The 24281-nt window shown below is 37.2% G+C and overlaps 1 protein-coding gene across 2 annotated transcripts in view; it reads left to right on the plus strand.

Moving 5' to 3' along the window:
- The window catches only part of LDB3 (LIM domain binding 3), a 125252-nt gene that overhangs the window by 73012 nt on the left and 27959 nt on the right, over nt 1-24281 (plus strand). The window contains exons 6-8 of one of the 2 annotated variants that reach the window (XM_072870097.1): nt 4436-4605; nt 5577-5613; nt 9539-9635. In XM_072870097.1, the coding sequence (XP_072726198.1) occupies nt 4436-4605; nt 5577-5613; nt 9539-9635 (304 nt within the window). Of the gene's footprint in view, nt 1-4435; nt 4606-5576; nt 5614-9538; nt 9636-24281 lie in introns of those variants that run through there. The other variant, XM_072870095.1, reaches the window with a different exon arrangement.

The raw sequence follows: 24281 nt of genomic DNA on the forward strand, positions 1-24281 counted from the left end.
TTGACCTCTGTGATATTCTGAACTTTGATTTGCAGTGGAAACTGAGGATGTTCTTCAGTTTGCTTAGTTGATCAAGTCTGAGATAAGATTATGCTTAATGCAGAAATATTTGTATGAGAAGTTTGTCATATAAAAGCAGACCAAATTGTGTGCTGATTCATTTTGTCTTAATTCTCTGCCTGTAATTTGGTCTCAGCACTTAATTACTTTTCTTTGGGCTTTTCATTTCACTTTAGAGATAAGCCCTGAAGCCACAAGGTGTATGGAAGATGGTAAACATACTCAGGCTGCAGATCTAAAGGGCTTTTGTTCTTTTTGGCAGACAATAGCTGGAGACACTGCTTACTGCTTTTATCAGTGATGAAGAATAGACAGGCTTAAGATAAGAATTGATTTTCTAGTTTGACCATTTGAAATCAGTGATGTTTTAACTTAAATCAGTGAGATCAAAATCAGGCTCCTGTCACTTAGAACATAACCCACACGTACTGGAGCACCATGGAAAACACAAAGGAAAGCATATAAATTATTTATACTGCAGTTACTCAGACCTCATGCTGGAACTTAAAGGTAGAAAAATTTGAATGCCTTGACTTTATATCTTTTCTCACTCTATGTTGCTTTGTTTTAACTGATTTTGATATACCAAGAACCAAGAGTTGGTTGCAGTAAAACCACGTGGTCAGTACAGTTCAAGTACATTTCTGTCAAACCTCTTCTAAATTCCGTTATGCAGTTTTAGCCAAATTCACAAGTCATGTAAGTGACATAAATCCAACAACTTTATCAGGATTAAGATCTAACAGTTCTAGTAGCAGAATCAATAATGTGATTGTACAAACTAAAGTCTCGTGTATCCTCTACAATAAGTCAACTTGTCTGGATAATTGACCAGTCTGCATGAACCGTTTGTTTGTTGGGTTCGGGTTTTTTTTTCCCTTTTAAAGGTTTTTTTTTTAATAGTTAGAATCAGTCTAATATCTGAAGTCACAATATTTCATTGTGAGTCTACCTCAGGGGCAGAACAATGCGGTGTTCCTAAGTTTTTACTTATTATCTACTTAAACTAAATCTGAACAATGACTCCAGGGAGTGATTCACATGGTAAACCATAGTTTATAATGAACTCCACCAAAAAAAAAAAATTACATTGCTACTTATTCAAAGAGGTTTGTCTTTTTAAAGTTTGTTTTAATGTTAATAATGTGTGACTTGTATGATGATGTGAAAAAGGGAGACAATTTTTTACTGAATCCTACTAAAATACCTTGGGCTATAATATGAAAAACCTTCAAAAGCTTTAACCCATTTGGGAAGAATTATTTTTCAGTAACATCAATTTAAAGTAATATGCTTAAAGATGCATGATATTTCTGCACATACACACCCAGATGGAAAAAAATTAAATTAAGAAGAGGTATAACAGAGGTATTAACATGGTTATGTGCATCTTTAGGCTGTCTGTAAGAATCAACTGTCACATTTAGGTTTATGAAATGCTCATAATCAGCGATGCACTCTATTTTACACTTCCATGCTGAGTGGCTCATATGTCCTAGTTACTCATCTACAATATAATTATGATTTTAAAAAAAGAAAAAGGCCTGTTGCATTAAAGACAGAGTTGGAAATATTCCAATGTATTGCATTAATTTAGGTCAATTTATATGAGCGTGTTTCACTCTGCTAGGGAAGGTTAATTCACCAAGCTCCATTTCCTGCCTTAATCATCCACCATAAGGATATTAATGTGTCATATTAATGCCACACATTGCTACTGTGAAATTTGTGGTCCAGCCTCTAGCGTTTTTTAACTACCTTTAAGCTAATGGCATATCTATACATACACTTTTAAACTGCTTTTTTGTATATTGGCCATAATATAAGAACAAAGCATTTCAGCTAGAGGATTTAAACAAAGGGATTTGAGCTGTCCATGACTTGCACCCCACTGTTGCCACAGTAGTCCGTGGTTGAAATCAGCAGTACTATCTGTCCAGTGGTTTGTTATCCAGTCTACAACAGTTTGCAGCTGTGAAATTTGCTATCACATACAGCAGTTTTTTAAGCTTCAGCAGGATTAAGAAGTAAGTCTGGGGATATAAAGTTAACTGTTGGCCAAAACCAGGCAGTCACCTATGACAGTAATACAGGGCAAGGTACTGCATGCTTAGTCAGGACTAAGACGTAGGCCTGAAGTGCCTCTGGGAACTTGAAAACTGGGTCACCTTTTGGGGAACTTCAACTGGACCCTTTAGAGTGACAGAACTTTTCAGCATAGCCAAGAGTGCGAAGCAGCAGCAGAACCCTCACGAGGGGGTTGCTGACTTGTTTTGGTGTTACAGAGTATCTCTGTTCCATATAAAGACTATTTCTGCATGAAGTCAGCAGAAGGCAGAACTCCTCACTGCACGCACTTCCCTGCCTCAGCAAGCCCTTCTGCCGTGTACAAAGGGCCAGAAGAGGAAGACTGCTGCTCTCTCTCCCATCTTCCATCTGAAGAAGGATATGGCACTAATTTGTCCATTGGCGCACGTAGGAGCAACACGAGTGGAAGCCACTGTCGGCACACCCATCCCAAAATAAACAAGTCCACGTTATGCCTTCCATACCTGCTAGTGTTTAGATACTGTAAAGACAGTGGTCTAGGAAACATGAGCTAAAAAAGGAGCTGGAAAATGCTGCTTCCTCCTACAGGTCATCTCCTACGCTGAGAGACTTTTTTATGTAACTTTTCTGTTTTGTGGCAGAGCTTAAACTGAAGAGTCGGGTTTTTTTCTAAGCTATGCTCAATCACACAGGTGATTGTACTGAAACATATAAAAGAAAAGTAACTGGTTTTTGTACCCTGCTGGGTCCTCAAGAAAGTGAGAAGTTTGCATATACTGGGGGTTATGAGGAATATAAATACTCCTCTACTAAAAAAATCCTGAAGAGATGGCGTGCTTTTGGGTCCATAGCATATATAAGCACACATCTGACTTGAAGAACACATCCCATGCTATTGTTAGGTGCAAATCCATTCAAACAGTGTATATTATGCATTGCTGAAGAAGAGGAGTGTGTCAGCTGGAAAATACTGATATTTAAGGCACTACCTGGTACTGTTTTTTATTACAGTGTATGTTATTGCTGTATGTAGGATATCAGACATGCTTCTTGGCTTTTTCATGTTTCCTCTCAGGCTTTCAAATCACAAACCCAACTTCTCTCTAGATTTTCTCTGCACAGTGGTATCTTAGCGAACACTAACTTTGAGCCTGAACCAAGGAAGCAACTTTTATAGCAGGTGGCTGCTCCCAGAACTTTATAGCAGTGACTTAGTTGGACCAAATGGCCCTTAACTTTTAACAGAGCCATTTCTCAATTTTCATGAAGTTGAGCATACTGCTTGCAAAGCTCTATATGGAATAGCATGTTAAAGCTGCTACAATAAATCACTTGCTTCAAAAATAGACCTTGTATTTAGAGAAGTCATGGAGCCAAGTTACTCCAAGCACACATCATCCCCTCAGTGTATATTTCTGCAGCTCTGTTAATATTTAATTTTAACTGTATGCTATGCAGAAGTTATTTTCGCAGGAAAAAAAAAAAGCTATTAAGTTACTAAGTCTGTTTCTAGCTTGCATCATAAATCAAAGAGAGGTTACCTCACTTGTGCTACAGAGCTTCATAGCTTTGACTTTAGGTGTGCAAAATTGGAAGTTTCTTCCTGGATATATCACTTTGCAAGGTGATTAGAGATGTCGTAAGACTCTGAGATACATTCTGCTGTTAAAGATTTCAGATACAAAATATGCATGCAAGTCTTGAGTGGAAGTCTAGACTTCTTATGCTTCACATGTTTAGTAGACAATGAATCCAGAATTAAGGCAGCTGGAAGTTTAATTCAGAGTTTGGCAAAGAATAATCGTCTCTAGAAAAAACTATAAAAGCCTATCACATTATTTTTACAAGAAAATATGTTTTTTATTTGTAATTGCAACCCTAAAATACACTGGCCCAAAACTGTAATAAGACATAACATAAGCCAGTATCAATATGAAGCCATGTTTATAAGAAATAATATGCGACAAGAATGCTCAGAGAAATAAATGTTTTTGCCTGGCATACTCTCCTTTATCATCACGCATTACTCTAACCACCAGAAGCTTGTGGCTGCATTGGCTGAGGAATCATGAAGAGACATTTCCAAGCATTTTAACACTCTTTTGGATATGCAGATCTGAATGATAACAGGCCATTTCAAAGACAGAATGAGCCATAACATTCTTAATTCACATAAAACTGATTATGTATTTTTTTAAAAAAGTTATATTTTCAAAGCTGTGTTTTGGATTGCTATTACTCTGGATGAGAAGCTGTAAGACCAGAGAGAGGTTGGGATTAAAGCTACCATGTGCTGTTTCACAACATTTCACTTTCTGAATTGCAGTACCCTGCCTATTAAAGATCCTCACATAGACAGTGCCTCTCCGGTGTATCAGGCTGTGCTTAAAACTCAGAACAAGCCTGAGGATGAAACCGAAGACTGGAGTCGCCGTTCTGCCAATCTGCAGTCTAGGTCTTTCCGCATCCTTGCCCAGATGACTGGAACGGAGTACAGTAAGTCGAATAAGAAAACATCCCCCTCATCCTGATTTTAGATTCATGTCTTTATTTTCTCACCCCAGTATTAGCAACTGATACTCACGGAAGACTCATGTCCAGCTTGTAGTCATTGTCAGTGAGGGCTAAGATCGGAAAACCCGGGATGTAACTTGAGGGAACTAGGAAATCAGTGTTCAATCTCACCGTATGCTTTATGAAGAAAATTCTTTGATCTGCCAGGGGTCTCACCATAAAAGTAGAACAGACTACACAGTAAAAGAGCATTTGGGACCCCATAGTTCTTCTTACTTACAAATCAAATCTCTGCAGTGTAATCTTTCATTTTCCAGCAGCCTAGATATACAAAGCTGTCCATTAATTAGAAAAAAAGATAAACAACCTATGTCTCTTGTAACAGTCTTTTAAAGAAGTGACTTCCGGAGGTCAAAAAAAATCATGGATCACCATCTGTATTGAACCTATGGTTCTCTGTCAGCCCTGTTATCTAAACCTAGATCTGCTATGAATGTCGTGGGAGCTTGAACTTTGTTGCCTGTTGCCTATGGAAATGTTTTCCTGACCACCTGGTACTAACCTCAGAGCTTGTTTCTGATCTAGAGAGAAGGAAGTTCAGGGACCTTTCCCATATCACGGGGAAATACTTAGTACGTGTGAATCTGCTGCTGCTTCCCATGCTTTCCTACAAAACAGCAGGCCCTCTCTGTAGAATTGTTGCCTGCAGCTGTGAAACACTGCTAATAAATGAACGAGAAAGTAGTTGTAATAGCTACTTTTGTCCTAACATCCTTCTTCCTAGCTCTAGGGAACTGCTCCTCTTCATGCTGTTCTTACAAAATCTAGGGCTGCAAAGCCAGCAAGAATGCACCTTTAGATAGGCTTTTGATACGTTTCTAAAGAACTTATAATTTCATCATAAAGCCAATTCCTTTCTTTCTTTTTTAACTGAAACATTTTTTTGCCTGCAGTGCAAGATCCAGATGAAGAAGCCCTGAGGAGGTCAAGGTAGGCAACTCTCTGTGAAAAATATGGCTTTCTCCTTACTGATAACCAAATAATGTTTTAAAACAGCATTAATATGAACGTACATTATTATCTTTTTGTCTTAAAATATTCTAATACATTTACTTAAAAATCACTAAAATTAAAATGCTATCAGTGAGAGGCATTTGAATGAAAAGGATAACAAATGAGCATGTTTTTGGAAAGACAGTGCAAAATTCCTGAAGCGTGTGTTCAAATCTGAAAGCTCTCTGCACATGCAACTTTTGTGTACTTTACTGGGTGTGTGAATGCAATGAGTTCCCAAGACCAAGCCCTGTGTAACTACTTGATTGTGTAACTGGATGAAAATATAGAACGTTGTGATGGCACAGAAATTTGTGAGCAATTTATTTGGATGATCCTGTGATTGACATTTGATTCTCCTGAAATGAAACAGTAAAGGAGCTGTTTCCATCCATATCCATAATCGTTTGCTTATATTTTGTTTGGAATAAATACAACCCAAACTTGTAGACTATGGAAGCACAGGACTGCTTTTGCTAGTGGATAGATCATATGAAACAAATACATTTATCAAAAACGCTCAAAAAGTGGATATGTTCAGAGATATAATAAGGAATTAAAGACTTATCATCATGTTATGTTGTCCTACACAGCTGGGAAATAGATTTATTAGAGATTCTTATGTAGAGCTTAAAAACTGCAGTTGAATCAGAGCATCCTACATGCAAGCCTAATTTTCTGTTTGCATACTTCAAATCCCTATATCACGTTAGCTACTTTAAGCCGCTGGCTGAGTTCATGATGTGTGTGACGCTCAATCCACTTTCGCGTCTTTTTCTTTTTTCTGTTTTTTTTCTTTTTACTGCCATGTGGCTTCTATGAAGGTTTTGAGCTTTCAATCACAGTGCAAGTTACAAATGTTGAATCAGTGAGAAAGATGTCTGTTGTCTTCCCTGTGAAAATACTATAAGTATACTTTCAGTTTATGTTTGCTATAAACCTTCCATTGCAGTTCACCGAGGTTCATGGCTAGGTGCCTGAACATCAGGCTTGACATGGCATTACATCTCTCATGGATTTATTTCTTCCCTCAAATGTGCAAGCCTAATTCTTATTAAATTTATTGTGCATTACCTGTTTTGATGTAGTAGCATACATCCAAATCCTTATTATGATGGGATTTAAAGCATTGTGCTGAACTTAACAATCCCCCATACACATCTGAGAGTAATATGTTGCTTTAAAGAAATAATCTTTCTAGCTGTAGTCTGTGGCTTTGGAAAATACTAGATTTTGGAAACTTAACATGGTATCAGATATGTTGAAAATAATTATCTAGTAACACATCAACATCTGTAAATTGCACGTTCTATTCAGTGTAACTTAAAGTACATGACCGTATCCACTGTGCTTTGCACTTTTTCTGCAGTTTTGAGGTATCACTGTGTTATCCTTTTTTTCACAAGGACAGTTATGGTTATGAGTATATTTAGGCAGAGCTGTATTACCGAAAGAGGTTTAAGGGCATTCATTGGTAGCAGAGGCAGAAGGGAATATATACTAGGTAGTTATAGGGGTACAGTGCAATTGGCATGAGCTCCGGTGCAAGGAATGAAATGGGGTCTCCTTCCTACCTAACTGATAGTGCTTGCCCCATCTTGGTGGCTTGGTACCTACCTCAAACGTTACACGTGCTCCACTGCAGATTTGGTAGCAACAGCCCTGGTTATGCATGCATCCATCATGTACTACTCTTCTGGGCCTACTGGACCCCTTCTGTTTAATCTTTTGGCAAGGCCCTTGCAACTCCTGGTTTTGTAAAGGATGGAAGGACCTATGTCAGATGCACAGAATCCATACTTCAACTCCACTCTTCCAGCACAGTAATGGGAGTAGAAACTCCTCTTCAGTATCTACTCCAGACAGCCTGTACAACCACATCTTTCTCCAGGCCCATAGTTGGGGATCACCTGGAAGGCTTCCTGGGCTCCTGAAAGCAAAAGGTTTCCATGGAACTGTGGAACCTGACTCTTGCCAGATTCAGTGTTGCATTAATCCCATGCTGTGCTGGCATTCTGGAAAAATCCTTCATGTTCCAAAACTTAAACTGCCAGAGATTTCACAGTGTGGGGAATTTTGGTCTCAGGGCATGCTGTGAGCGATCTCTCTCTGGTGCTTTCTCTTGTCTCTTTGTGTCAGCTCTTCAGTGTAGTCAGCAGGAACTGCATGAAATGGTGATCAGGTTTCTTCCAAACACTTGGGGAAAAAGAAAATGAAAAAAAAACCAAACAAAAACCCCAAAAACATGTAGCTTATTTTTGGCAGAACTGTTTTACGTAATAGTCACTTCTAGATTGCTGCTCCTAACTTGCTGACATATGCTCTGAACAGAACCCATAAAGCTTGGCAATTTTCAGGTGGCAGAATATTCCTTTCAGTTAACATTAATGAGCGCATTGCATGACTGTCCTTTGCTCATGCTATTTTGAAGGCACACATAAGATTATAACTTGCAATGAAAACTTTCCATTGCTGTTGTGATGATTGTTACAGAATATTTTCCGGAAAGATGGTATCCATTTCAAGCCGAACAGATGCTTCTGAATACCTTTTCCTTGAATGGAGGGGTGTATCTTTAAAGCAGTAAGGGAATTCTTAAATTTCATGTAAGACCCACTGTAGCTCATATGCTCCAATGTAACTTGAAAAAATGCCATCATGAAGTTTCAGCATTTCAGCTAGGAATACTTTATATCTTTTAATTCCTTAAAAGCATAAAAGATAGTTTGAGAATTCATACATCAAGGCTCCTTTAGGAGTGTACTTGCATGACACTGTGTTATTAGGAACAGAAGATTTAGAAATATCAGTGAATTTGTTGGCATTTACTCTGTTTATTGTTTTGTGCTTTCTTCAGCCTGAGGAGTAAAACCAGCGCAGTCTGTTCATTTCTGTTTGACTGGTTTCACTCTCAAGTTCCGCCGCATTAACACAATTGTCTTGCGTTTTGGGTGTAAATAATGAGGGGAAAATTACCTTGTTTGCAAGGAATCAAATACGTTTTGCAAATAACATTTTATTTTCCATTCTCTTTGATATACTTCTCCTTGACTGTGCTCTCATCCCACATGCTCCTCCTTCCCCTTTTTATTTACAAAACCTGAATTTAAACTATAGAACATCTAGAAGAGATTAAATCCTAAGAGGTGCTGAACATTGCTTACAACTTGCTCGAGCGCTCCAGTCTGCAGTCAAAGGTAGCTAGGGGTGTTCGCAGGAGGTGGCCAGTACTTCACAGGACTGTGCTTTGAAAATCCCATGTTATTCTGCTTTTTGACCCAAATGACCAGAAATATTTCTGCAAATGTCAACACTTATACTTGCTTATGCTGAGAAAAGCTGTAGAAAAGTACTGCTGAAACCTGTGGCTGATGGTCCTTACAGGAAGGACAGCAGGATATATATAGGCTGACCTAGGTATTACAGAATGGAAAATATGTGCATTAATTTTGCTCTTGTATGGAGTTAACTTTCACTGACTGCTCAGTTGGGGGGGAGGGATGGACAAGCTGAGAGAATCTGCTGGCAGGAAAACAATAGGATTACACTGCATTTCTAGCAAAAGCAGCCCTGTAATACCAAGCACAAGTCAAAGAATATGAAGTTACATCAAGTTACTTCTCAGAAATGAACAACTGCAAAATCTTTCATACATGGTCCAAAAAGGATCAAAGCCTTCTTTGCGCTGATTTGAAAGCTGAGGGGAAAAATCCAAATAAATTGCCATTGCCCTAGTTATGAGGCAGGGGAGTGGTAGCCATGGTCCCTAACCCCTTTCTTTCTCCCTCCTTTCTTTCTTCTCTGTCTCTGTCTCTGTCTCTCTGTCTCTGTCTTTCTCTCTCTCTCTTTCTTCATGCCACAGGGAAAGGTTTGAAACGGAACGTAACAGCCCACGCTTTGCCAAATTGCGCAACTGGCATCACGGCCTATCGGCGCAAATCCTTAATGTTAAAAGTTAAAAGCCCACATTTAGCAGGCAGATACATGAGACAGAGAATTACAGTGAAAAATTAACTGCTGTCTTGAGTTAGAGTGTCACGCACACAGGAAAGACTTACTGCTAGGGCCTTTCTCTGAGTGCCTGTCTTCTGTAGATTTCTGTTGTTAGCCTGGTATCCATTCACTGTCACCAAAAGTAAAAATAATGATACCACCCAGTTCATGTTCTTCATTATAAAGTAGATCAGCTTTTGTCCTTTACTATATCAAACGTAACTTCAGTATACAGGAAAACATCACTATTGTACTCTCTTGACTTTAATTCTAGAAGAAAATGAGAGGGAAGTTATTGACAGTATTTCTTTAGGAGGAAGAGGAATGAGATTTTCACTGAGTTTTACTGCTGTAAAGATAATTAAGTACAAGAAAGAGAGATGAAAAGGAAAACTAACTGAGCCTGGCCTAGACTTTGCTAAATGTAAAACATAACTAGTTTGCATAGTTGAATGATGCCATTTGAAATAAGATATTAGCAATGTGAAGTTATATTTCTTCAATATATTATACTGGTAGAAGTCCTTTGCTGAAACGATTGCTGTAAGTTTTCTGTTGGAAACCTGAATTTGTCATTATATGAAAGCTAGAGATAGCTATGGTTGCTCAGGATCTGTGAGGAAATGACATTTTGCTAGAGGTGACTTAGGAGTGAGAAGGATATATAGTACTGCTGGTGCACTGAAGTTTTTAAAAGCGTCTTGTAAGTTTTAAGGAATATGTAAGTTTTAAGGATACATAAGTTTTAAGGAATATGTTGCCCATTCTGTATTGCTCTTGCTTTGACCCACATTTTGTTCTGTATATAGCAGCATGCTTTATCTGAAATAAAAGGTTTTAAAACTAAAATAATTATGTGCCTGTTTTACACAGTACTTTATTCTGTTTTAAAACAATAACTGCTTCAACCAATTATTGAAAGAAGAAGAACTTTTCTTTCCACAATAGAAAATTTGGTCAGAAAGCTTTCCCCTATTACCTATATTTCTTACTGACCTTTAAGTTATCTGAATTAGAATAAACCTGACAAAGCAGTTGAAAGAACAACAGAAATGAACAAATATTGTATTAGGTGTGAGCGAAAACAAAGCATAATTAATAGATGTTAGATGACAACCTATTGATAATATTGTTTAGCATTTCCATTTGAATAATATGCATTCTCTGGCAACAATGTATTAATTTGTCCCCATGGCAAAGGCGCTTGAGACATTGCTGGTGCTTAGAATGGAATCTTTTTTTTCCATCATTACAACAATGCTTTGCTTTTAAGCTGTGTCAGTCAAGATCTGGCAAACCTATACCAAAGGCCCCCAAATATTTCTATTTTCTGTTTGAAGTACACGAAGAGCGATGTTGCTCCCCTTTCTAGTTTATGCCCTGATCATTAAATGAAACAAAAAATGCAACTAAATTAAACTGTTTGTGGTTTCCATAGAAACAGTTGATGTTAGCCCTCAACAATCTGCATTAGGAGTCCTTAGCACTGATTGAAGCAAAAGTTTCTGGTTATAAAACACTGGTCTCTGCAATGGAAGGTTGACTCTGTTGCAGCCCTGTCTACAGCCCTCAATAATTTTTTTTTTTTTCCATTAACTTCTATAAACTGCAGATTAGGTACCTTTATCTGGTAGCAGTAATTCTAATCAGAGAGATTAGTACATGAGATTAGATTGAAACTCTTACACTTTTTGCTGCTTCCAAACATCTGGAATTTATATGAGCAGTCCATACAAGAACAAAGTTCATTCCAACTCTCATTGTTTTTCTGTATTAGAAGGAAGGAAATACTACCGTTCGTGGAGGATTTTGCATGGAACAACCAAATACTGGAGTGTTTAAAGGAAAAAAAATCTAGCTATCATACTTTTAAAAAAAATAGTGATTTTTGAGTATTATTTATGAGTACTAGTTCCTTTTAAAATGCATTTCACTTTTCTTAGATAAGTACCATAGCAATTCAGTAAGCATGCCATTTAATACACAGTGTTCATTTATATTTTCCTTATGGGTACACAAACACGTTCTGATCATACCATCTTATTAGTGCCTGTGGAAAATCAGCATAATCGCATGAAATAAGAGCAACATTTTAACCTTTCCTGAATGTTGCTAAGATCAAACTTTAGTTCAGAGTGGGTGAATTTTATTTATAGATGGGAAATTTTGATATAATTTAGAATTTCAATAGGCAATTAACTTTTTTCATAAACATCAAATGTACCTAACAAAAAAATCTTCCAGTTCTAATTTTCAACCAAATCAAATGGTTTTCTGAATAAGTAATAATACAGTGTTTTCACTTAAATAGGAATTGAGTATCATTAATGTTTTATGAACATAATACAGATACTATTTGTTTCAAATAGTCCTAGTGCATGTACCATATTGGAAAAGAAAATGTCTAGATTATATCTCAATGTTTACACTTAATATTATTTTTAAAGGTATTTTTTAATAATCAGAAAAGCATAGTTTGATCAGATACGCAACTAATGCAGATGTAATTAAGGAACCCCTTCCCCTTAGCTCTGCTTCAGTGGATTTAATGATAAAAATTCAGTGCATGTAATCATATAGAGAAATAGTTGTAATCCTTTGTCCTGGAGGATACAAAATAGAATCTAAACACTCTCCAAGCTTGTAGAATTTCAATTCTTTATGTAATTACAGGGGGGAAAAAAAGTAATAGAAAAAATCTTCAAAAGTTGGTAACTTTTGCAATGATAAAGACCTTTTGTGAAGGTGCTGTCATTAATCCCTAAGGCAAGATTGTTTACTACAGCACATTTCTACTGCTTAGTCCAGTCCCTCTCAAAAAATCTCCCAAGTGATGGTCTTTGTTAATTAAACTGTCAGTCAAATTTTTCTATCTAGTTTCTTGTTTACATTTAGACTTAACTATTACTCCTCAAAAATCTGCCTTTATGTTGTCATAGCGATCTTCAAGCCCAGAAAATGAATGTTACAGATATTTCTTGATATAACTTTATAACTTTTTAGATAACTTTCTTTTTAGAACTTTAACTTTCTTTATATAACTATTAAGAGGCCTTGTTTTTCACTCCTGAGTAGGAGGCAGACTTTTTCTGTAAGGTGGAGAAATAGGGCTGGATTTGTCATTCTACTATGCCTCATTGCTAGAGACTGTAGCAGACTTAGGCCTGATGAGAAATCATTAACAGCTTTAAGAAACCACTAGCTTTGTTCTAGCAAAAGGTCAAGTCTGGCCTGGTTATGCTGGTTTTTTATTAAAAACAGGTTTATCTCACTGTATTTTGCTTCTGATTGACCAACCCCATCTTGCAGTGTTTCTTGACCATTTGCAGAAGTCTGCTGATTTGCCTAGGAAAATTACTCTCAGTTAATGACAGTGAGGCTTAAAATAGGTTCCTGATTGAAGACTCGATGAGTCATGTAATTCTTTAAAATAGCACTGATGATAGGCAGGTATATCTGTCCACGCTGAATATATTTTGAACTATGACTGTTCTGCTGAGCAGAGGACAATGGTTGGTGACAATACTGTCTTCTAAATAGCCACTGTGCCAAAAATAAAGTAAAATGCAGGATGTGGATAGTGATATTAACCCCCTGCCCTTTCCAATATTGCCAGTAAGGCATAGTGTTATAAGCATTTAATGAAGATACAGCAAAGCTGATGCCAGTAGGAAATCAAAACCAAAAGGCCTTCCAGGTAAATCTGCTTGTCTGGTTATGACACAGGGAAATGCTCATTTTCTGCTGTGGTATAAGACCGTTTGATCTAAACTAACCTGTTTCCTGAAGACTGCTGCCTTGCCTTCTACTGAAATGGTCTCCTCCTCACCTCCTGTGGCGCTTATTTGTGGCAGGAATACTGACTGCATGCAACGTGTGCTGATGGGACATGGCTCGAGTGTGACTTTAGGAAAGCAGGCATGAGACCTTGACCTCTCTTCCTTTCATGCATGAAGAAATTACAAAAGGTGAAAGGTTCTTTGGCACCTTCCCTTGCCTCCCTCTTTTCACACCTGCCTGCATGGGAAGGAGAGTAAGTTTTTGCTATGTAATAAATATAGAGGTCGCTTTCTTTTCATTGCGGCTTCTCTCTCATTATGCACAACTCGGTGGAGTATATCTTCAGTAGTGAGGAACAAGTATTTTAGGGAGTACTTTAATCACTTTTGAAAAGTCCAACTCTCGTGTATCACAGAGCTGTCTGAAGCCTTCTTCAGGGGCAGAAGAGGTGACAACAATTTTTCACTTGTGCACTCAGGTTCCCACAGGGACTAAGTTGATTTTGTGGCTTCTTTAGCAGTGTCTACCATGAGTTTCAGTGACTGAGACTATCGACTGTCGTTACACTACCATTACATGTATCAGAAAATACACGGACACTTGCACAAATTTTAGTTGCAAAGTTAAAAAGCTAGAATTTTGGTATGGTACATGATAGTACCAGATAATGACTTTCTTTAATCACTTAGCCTTTAATCAACAGCTTTCTGCAATATACACAAAAATTAATTGACTAAAATTTGCTCTCAAGCACAATAACATTCTTTGTTCTACTGCTGCTTGTCAAAGCCATCTGACACCACAAGACAAGCTAAGGCACCTTGATCCCCTTCCTTTGTTTGCCAGAATTTCCAATGATTAGAATTGCTGACCTGCCCAATTGCCAAAAGCTTCCTATCTGTAGGCTTATCAGACTACTAAAATCCTTTTGAAAGATATACCTTATTTTTCCACAACAGCCCATGAAATAAAGCAGACTTCTATAGGTAGCTTTCTCATTTAAGGAACATAACTGCAATAAAGAATAATAAGCACATCAGTTTAATATATTCTGATCCCCACTTATGTTTTAGCACCTAAAGAGTGACAAAAACGCAGGAATAGTGAATTAACTCGATCGTCTCTATGGAATTCTGAGTGAAACCAGAAGGGAAAATTGATCAAATATAATGTCTTTCTTCCCCAAAATACTCCTGGAAGTTCTGTGGGCAAAATGAATTTAGAGATCATAAATTCCTTGTTTTCAAGCCAGTTCTCTGTAGAACCAATTGATCAAAGATGGTGACCGTAAGGTATGGTGTATCCACTTGAATGTACTCACTTAAAAGTGAAAGAGTGAGGCCTCCAAATGAAATTAGCAAATACAATGAAGCTATTCGCAAAATAGTTTGTAGAGAAAGTAATGCATAAGCTAACAGAGCTTGTTAAAGCTCAAGATTCAATTTGGGGGGGAGGGGGGAGTGTACTGACCTATATTTAACATCTCTTCTTTACCATCTCAGTCTTCTGCATGTTCCTGTCCAGCACTTAACTTTTGCATGGGCAGAAATTAACATCACTTTCATTCCTACTGTGCAACCTTTAAGATTCTCATATGCATCCTTCTGCTGACGTAGATGGCTAACCAAGATACCAGTGCACAATGCTGCCTTTCTCTCCAACTACTCCCTTGCATTGCCTTCAGTCCAACAAGGAAAAAGCAGTTCTTGCATGTTGCAGGCTTTCCAACAAGCACATGTAACCCAGAGGTACTCAGTTGTGATCGGTGGGTCATCAGACTAGCTCACACAGCTTTGTTTAGGGTGAGCTGGAGAACTGGCTGATAGCATAGCACTGGCACTGCTTCCTTTTATTCTGCTTCTAAATTGCATTAATGTCAGCAAAATTATGCTAAATACTAATAACTTCCTAATAGTTCATTTCCATGTAAGCATTTGTTGTAGTTGACCCAGAATGTTATATGATTACAAATGAGAGAGAGGGAAGGTAAGAAAATCCTTAAGAGAATTTATGAAATAAAATGTAATCCACATTCTGAAAGAATTACAACTGTTCTAATTCATACCGCTTACTTATTTGTTTGAGGAACTGAATAGAAAAGACACATTTCAGATGCAGCTTCAAACTTAGGATAATGTCAGGTAGAGAAAGTATGAATTTTCTTATCATCGAGGTGCACAAATTAAAAAGTAGCTCTAAAAAACGACCAGCTGAAATTGAGATCAGTGGGTTCTTGTTCTTCTCTCAGCTTCCCTGAAGAAAAGTGAAGTCATGATGAGAAAGAACACTTCAGTGAACGGGGAATAATTTCCTGGTGTACAGTACCTAAACTTGTTGTGCATTGGTTTTGTCTATAATGGTCACAAATACAAACTGAAAGTCCTGATCCTGTGTTCAGGTGCCTGCTGGTAGATGCCTGTGCTTTACCCGTGGGGCTATAAAAAGCTAGAGGGAACCATTCAGATAAATCCAATTGCACACATAAGGCCAAGATAGGGAATAATTATCTGAACTATATCCCAGCTCAAATTGCTCCACTTACTCAGAATTTTGCGGTCTTTGTTCATATTGAAGTGATGTGTTTACCAATAAGATAAATTGGAGCACATACACTTGCATGCCAAATATCACTATGTAAATCTTGTAACAGAGTTAACTTTCACCAACACCAATGCTGCTGTATTTCCATCTGCATTTATTATTTGACTGTTAAATGTAACAGCATACTAGTAGATGCCACTAAAATGCATCCATAGGAGGTATTTGCTTTGATTTTTAGTGAGCTGCTTTGATTGAGTTCCATACTACTTGTTGAGAATGAGTTGCTGGTTGTTTTTTCTTCCACTGAATATATGATAATGCTTTTCCTATTCTGCGGCACTGTCTGCACAAACCAGGATACCTTCTGGGAGAAATGTATTTCCCTGTTTTGGAAAGCAGACATACTAGCAGGATATAATGCAATTGTTTTGGCGTGGGCTGCTCACATTCTTAACTACAGTGGCTGAAAAAGAGAGACTAGCTCTTCTTCTACTCCTTTTTTCTGATCCCAAGTGATTCCAAGCTAACGTTTTAACTAAACCAGCATGATAGTTGTCTTCTGTCCTCTCCAGTTAACTGCCTATGATTTCTTTCTGTGTCTTATGGTGTCTTTGTTAAGATAACAAAAATATAGCTTGGGGAAAAAAAGACTAGCAGTCTCAATAGTTTTATATTCATCTGACTATGGAAAAATTCTCAGCTGCAAACACAAAGGTAGAAATAGCCTCATTGGATCAGAACAGCAGTTGATCTAGCTCAGTGTCCAGTTTCCAACAGTGTCAGTATCTCATGCCTTTGAGACAAAAATGTTTGGAAGGCAATAATGAAATAGCTTTCACACAACTTTATTCCCAGACACCCTAGAAGAATTTTTTAAAAGATTATTTAGTGACTTCTACTTCTTAAAAGGAAATTTTATTTGTAGGCAAATATGTTTATGTAAATAAAAGAGCATGTCAGAATAAAAGCTGTTATAAGTCTAATAAGGACAAGTCCTGCAAATCCACAATATACTACTAGAAAAAATGGAATTTTTAATTTCAATAGATATAGACTCTAATAATCTGTAAGTCTTAATACCTATTTCCTCCTTGAAAAAAGGCCAGTATATTTCTCTCAGGTTCGATAGAAGACTATTGGATGATCAATACAGGAAAATACCAATAAACTGAATAGTACTATTTATTTAAAAAAATCCACAATCTCTTATTAAAGAGGGTGAGCTGTTATTTTAAATACTCAGTTGGGATTCAGGAGAGCTTATTTCAGTTCTTTGCCCTGCCATGGACCTTGTTTTTGAACATGAGCAATTCTCTTAAGTTTTAGTTCCTCATTTGTAAAATGAGAAAAATACTGTGTTGCTCCATGAGAATACGGAGGAAAAAATCAATTATAGTATTCACTTATTGCTTCAGTACTGAAAGACAGAGAAGAGTTGAAGGACCATATGGTCTCTTGGGATGCCTAATGTTCCTTATGTCATCAGATCTTCATTACAGATTAAAAGATTCTGTGTCTACAACATTTTAATGGAACAGAGAGGAGCTATTCAAGAGAGAGTCTAGATCTGTTATTCTCTAAGGAGAAGGTAGATGGAAGGTGCACAAGCTCCACATCTCAGGTCACCTGTTACATGTACATGTTTGTTTGGGAATCTTTTACATTTGGTTTCCAGAAATAAAATAGAATGGGAACGTATTCCAATGTCCAGTACATACAGTTCGGATTCAACAGACCCATTTATTGGAAACTCTATGAAGTTTCTTCAGGCTCTTTTTAGGATCCAATAGCACACACAAGCTTGGCTTGCAAATGAATTTTACATTTTGTTACTCAAACTATTATAATTCTTGCTAGTGTTTGGGAGGGAAAGACTATTTCTATCATTTCATTCACTCTGTCTTTATGACCATATCATGTAGCATACCTTAATGAGAAGGAAACATTGCATAATTTCCATTGTATAATATACTGTGTAATTGGGAAGACAGTATATTGCATAAATAGATCTTGTTTGAGAGATACGCCCAATATTTAATAAAATCGGTGGGAGTTACACTGTTCTCTCAGAACAGTCATTGACTAAGGCCCTTCTATCAAAAGCCATTTCAGCTGGGGACTAAAAGGGCTGCAGACAAAAAAACATTAATATTAGATCTCTCCCAGATAGCTCAAAACTACTATTCACTACTGTCAGTTATTGGAGCAGCCTGAGTAGCCACAAAGATACAAACTGCTCATAATATTCTGAGCCAAATTCTTTCATGTTGTGAAGGCATCAACTTCACTGAGCCTGCCCCGGGGATGTATTTAACTCAAAAGTAAAATTAATTCTGCATTTAGTTAGCAAAAATGTTTGATTGTAAGGGCTGGAAATCCAATAGTCTATTCCTCAAAATGCAAGTATTGCCAATAAGTGACACATCTGATGTTTAGCCTTTCTCACTGTTAGCCAAATGGGAATTACTCCTGTTGACTGGGAAGAGAAAGAGTTTCTGGAAGCAAAACTGTGAAGAAGTATTGTGTGCCTTTTGAGCTCATCTTTCCCTTTATTCTCTGCCTTTTCCTTTGCTGTATTCTGTGGAAGTATGTTTACTATACTTCTCTCTCTGTTTTAACCTTTGCAACTCCCCTGCCATTGTCACTCAACGTTATCCTATACTTGTACACTCATGGAAAAAGCTTTCGTGAAATCCTGACCTCAAAGTCAAGTGACGTTTTTCTGCATTCTTCAGTATAGGCACAGCTAGTGGCGCAGAAAAGTTTGGATCAGGTTAATAGTAACAACAGAGGTCTAACGCTGCTTCTGCCTGACCCCAACAGCCTGCCTTTTCATCATGACTATAGTTTCTCACAGAATATTTGGTAACACTGAAAATAAACAATGCTTTACTCTTTTCAGGCTGTGACTGTGGTTTTTAACATTATCGCATGATTACAGCTCTTGGTATACTAACACTTCCCCCAACACATGCACAGATTCTAATCCATCCTCTTCGACCTTGTTTCATCCTGGCTTTCCTATATCTGATGTTCCAGTGAACTCACGGCTTGGTTACCATAAAGATAGTGTTTGGTTTCTCATTGCTTTAGAGTGGTGAACCAATTGATCTTATTGGGGTATTTACTTTCAAGGCAAGTTCTTCCATTCTGACCATAATAACATTCTTAGTCAGACAGCCACATGTGAGGGTCACTTCAGATCTCCTTCTGGGTTTGAAAATCTGGCTTCAATTCATATATTTTAGGGGTTACATTTTAGTTGGAGGTTTTAAAAACTGGGAGAGAACACCTTTGCCCAAACCTTTGCTGATGTAAACTGGACTGGTTTTTATAACTTTATTGGAGCTAAACTAAGGAAAGAGTATATGACAGTATGTATATACGTACGTGTACATATATAAACACAGAGAGAAATATATGACATGCTACTAATAATGTGGACAAATATTAAGAATAGCCTTCCAAACATAATGTAAGATAACGGTTGGAGACCAACAAATCCTCATAAATAAATACATGTATTCCTTTTTTTTGAAGGACTTCTTAGAAAGCAGGTTCAGTTGGGTAAATGAGGACATTTGCTTTGTCTTTTGTAATTTGAGATCCCAGTTAAGAAAAATATGCCCATTTGGCATATTTCAACTTTAAACATGTTGAAATTCCAGCACAATTCCTTAAATAGGAAAGGACACAACCACCCACTAAATTGCTAAATATTGAGACTGTCTCAATTACTTAACTTAATTGGATTTCAAACTTAGGAGTCTAAGGCTAAAGGATTCTATTCTTTATGAAAATACCTATGTCTTAACTTCTTACGTAGATACCCAACTGCTTGCACTTAAACTGATCAGTTATTTTTGTAAGCGTGTATGTGTGTTTACAGAATAACAGCCTAATTCTCTGTCACTGAAATTGAGGCTGACTTACTCCTCACCTCAGTGAAGGAATGATTTCACTTGTTTCTAATCCAACTTAGACTGAGAAAACTAGTACTTACTTGGGTAGGACAGAGAATTTTTAAGTGATGCCAGACATATATAATCCATCTTGTATGAGTCTTTGTTAACCATTTAACTGCTTATCACTTCAAAATATTGGATCCTTGAGGACTGCCCAAGTCTGATTATTTTTACCACTTGGAGTTGGCATCAGAATATTATTGAAATTTTCTTTCAAGAGGGAACTTACTAAAGTCAAAACTATGCCTGAAATTATATACGTGCGTACAGTGTCTAATTTGTAACTGTTAATTTTCCTTCATTTTACGTTAATATTGAAACAAAGTTGTTTCCAATTGAGAAGCAGCATACAGTAAACTTGCATATTTGGTGGGTTTCACTTGGAGAGCTGAAGAGGTTTCTCACAACCATATTTATGAGCAACCACTCTAGGGTGCTTTTTGCAACCAAACATTTCTCCTCAACCCATCTTCGTTCTCCCTGTTGGTTTTTGGTTTGTTGGGTTTTGGTTGTTTGTTGTTTTGGGGGTTTTTTTGACAGCACTGGCAGTTGCATTTACTTTATTCATACTCTATCCCCTCCTTTCACAGAGGCAAAGAAAATTTTGCAGCAGCATCAGAAAACAGGTAATGTTTGCTGTGTGTGTTTGGCTTCCCTGCTATTCAGAGTTTACCTCCACTTTCCCCATTTTGTTCTTGCCTCAAAAACATGAAATTTGTACACTGTTTGAGCAGATGATGAATGTAGAGGTTACAACTAAGTGGGTTTGTTAGGCATTTCTTTCTAATGTAGACTTCAGAAAGCTCTGTGAGATGGGGCAGGCGGGGATTGGGTTTCTCAGAACTTACAAACCTGAAAAATAAGCAGCTTTTATCAAATGTTCTTGAAATGGAGCATTGTCAGTTTGTGATGGAGTTTTAAGAACAATTTCCATTTAAAACTTTGTCTAGATTGTTCAAGATGTTTTTAAAATCTAAAGATTTTCTTTTTGGTATTTTAAGAACATTTTTATACCAGATTCTTGCATATCTTGATTGATCCTCGATGGGTTATGAGGTTCAAAACATAGTATCTCTGTAAGTTCTTTCATTTCAAAAGTTGTTTTCTCCCAAAGAATCTCACCACAATTTACAGTTACAGAAAACAATACATTTCTGTATGTTAGTTCATTTACTAAAACACACAAGTACTGAAACACAGGTACTTCTTGAGTGAATCTGACCAATTGTTTAATGGAGCAAAGAAATGCCTCTTATTGGTTTGTCATGAAAATAATTCTATCTTACTGCTTTCCTCTGTCTTGTTGATTCCTGCCTAAACAATGTGCAACCACTTTATATTTTTGGTTTTTATAAGACTGCTCACATTTGAACAAAGGTTGCATAGAGTTAAAAACCAAGTGCAAGCATTATCATTACTAATGACACAAGCAATGGCAACTGGCACTTGGAACAGTAGGGAAAATGGATTTTTATTTTTAGATTAATTATGTCAAAAGAATTAAATAAAACCATTGATTCCTGTATAACAACTGTATATAAATTAAATTGGAAAAACAAGTAACACGTTAGCATTTCACTAGCAGTTTCATTTGTGTAAATCATCTACAGGACTATGCAGCTTCTCCACTGAATTTTTTTTAATTATTATTATTTTATTTTACCAGGAACAATTTCTGATGTATGACTGGTGTTAGTGTCATACTACATTGCCTTAATCTTGCATGGTTTGTCATACGATAGCTTTTCTCAACCTCCATTATCATCACAGCTCTGCTATGTGTCTTATTTTGATATTCCTAGCAATATGGTTTCCAGATTTAACACAAGGTACCTTTTTTAATTCTTAAAGCCTTTCCTGGTCTTAAGCAGTAATAAACTAATAAACTGTCAAGATTTGTCATGACTTCATCTGCAATATCATTATAAACTCCTATGGTATAAGGAATTTGGGGATACAAAAAGAGGACACTGGATATTTACAGATCTTCTTCCAGGAAAAAGAAAAGACAGAAAAATAAAGCCTTCATTATTAAACCTAGAATTAACTTGATTTTTTCAGTTATGAGGTTCAGCACTTCTGGTTTTGGTTTGTTTGGTTGTTGTTTTTTTTTCCTGAAGGCTTTACTGCATATAAATAATAATTGCTGTCTTAAAGGGCCAGGTATTAGCATTTTAAAATGCTGCTTTATTTGGTATGCTAGACAGTAAGCACATGTATCTCTGAAAACTAAAAAATCGAACAAACCTTCTTCTATTAAACCACCAGCTTCTTCTGTGGCTGGAATTCCATCTCTCCCTCAAATACCTGCTGTTACCTAGGAAATTGGTGACATGATAATAAATACCTCGCTTACAAATCCCCTTGTAATTTTTGTTACCCAGGCCTACAGCTACTACACATGTGCCACAGTATGTGACCTCAAGTATTTGGCATCCTCCTAAATCATGCACCATGGATGCCAACACTGACAATGCTAAGCCAGTGGCCTCCAAGGGGTCTGTGAGGCTTGGAGCGGGTACAAGTCAGAGGCAGGCCAGTTTCACCGCTAGTGGCCAGAAAGTCCCTCTTACTTCATCCAGTAATCCAAGGTACACTGTGACGTGTAACTGCATAACTGACCTGGTTTGGCGCTTCGGAATGGTTTGGTAATAACAGCCTCTAACTCCTTGAGACGGAAATGCCCATTGCCTAAAAGGCAGATGTCTCAGTTCTACAAATTCCAGCAACTTCTAGTTCAGGTGGGTTTTGCATTTTAAGTGGCACTCCTAAGGATCTCGCCTACAATTCAGAGACAACAGTCATTAAGCACCTTCTGCAGAGAAACAGCAGCTGATATTATTCACTGTATTTCTACAAACAATCCCATATTCAAATGTAAAACTCTTCCATGTTATGTCTTTCTCTAAACACCTTCTCTAGTACTTTTTTCTACAAATGCTACAATAAGAGATAATTTTTGCCTATTCATTTTGTTGTGGTTTAGCTTCCGTTGGCAACTAAGCACCACACAGCCACTTGCTCACCCTTCCCGCCCGGTGGGATGGGGGAAAGAATCGGAAGGCCAAAAGTAAGAAAACTCATGGGTTGAGATAAGAACGGTTTAATAACTGGGGAAAAAAAATGTAAAGAAAAGGAAAATAACAAGAGAGAGGAACAAAAGCCAAGGAAAAACAAAAAAAACAAGTGATGCAACCACTCACCACCCACTGACCAATGCCCAGCCCGTCCCGGAGCAGCGATCACTGCCCCCCGGCCAACTCCCCCCCAGTTTCTATACTGAGCATGACGCCATATGGTATGGAATAGCCCTTTGGGCAGTTGGGGTCAGCTGTCCTGGCTGTGTCCCCTCCCAGCTTCTTGTGCCCCTGGCAGAGCATGGGAAGCTGAGAAGTCCTTGACTAGTGTAAGCACTGCTTAGCAACAACTAAAACATCAGTGTGTTATCAACATTATTCTCATCCTAAATCCAAAACACAGCGCTATACCACCTACTAGGAAGAAAATTAACTCTATCCCAGCCAAAACCAGGACACATTTTTATTTTTGTTCCCTATATTTTCAATTCTTTACAAGAGGTCTGTTGGAGGATTTGAAACAAAAAGAACTTCATGCATTACATAAAGGAGACTAAGTACTGCTTTAATAATGCACTCGATTGGTATTTGGACAGCAAGTCTCAGAACTTAGTTCTTCTCTTACTGAGAAAAAGAAGTGTAATCTGCGCTTATTTTTTAAATGTTAGAGTGTGTTTGTTGCTGTGTTATCTCATTATGGTTGTTAACCATTATTATTCTCTTAACCTCTGCTGATCTGTGTTCCTTTTCATGGGTGAAAATCAGCTGAAAAGAGATATGCGTGTTTGTTTTCATCCACGTAACTTACTCACAGTGTGCATTTTATGTTTCTTACCACAAATATGGAGATGTTTGAGAACATCCATTTCCTTTGATTTTCCTTAAAATGCAAAGTACTGTAAAGATTAAAAGTGCAGAGAATGGCTATGTTAAAAAAAAAAACCAAAAACCAGCAAAACTCTGTAACATATGTAATAAGCTGTTACAGCAGATGATCTATTTTATAAAGCAGCATTCACATTTATCAGTTCTTAAAATTCTTCTGCACTCTTTCAGATTGAAAATCTATAAAGGAGGCGATCTTGAGGGAAAAAAGTTACTTCATTTGAATATTAAATAAAATTATTTAAAATTTATAGTGGTTAAACTAAAAACAGTCAAGTTAGTCTGCATTCTTTCTATAAAACTAAGTAGAGAATTAGTTACCAACTGCAATATATTGTATGTAACCAGATCACCCTAATTTTTA

This window comes from Ciconia boyciana, chromosome 8 (genome assembly GCF_034638445.1).
Source record: "Ciconia boyciana chromosome 8, ASM3463844v1, whole genome shotgun sequence".
Taxonomy (NCBI): domain Eukaryota; kingdom Metazoa; phylum Chordata; class Aves; order Ciconiiformes; family Ciconiidae; genus Ciconia; species Ciconia boyciana.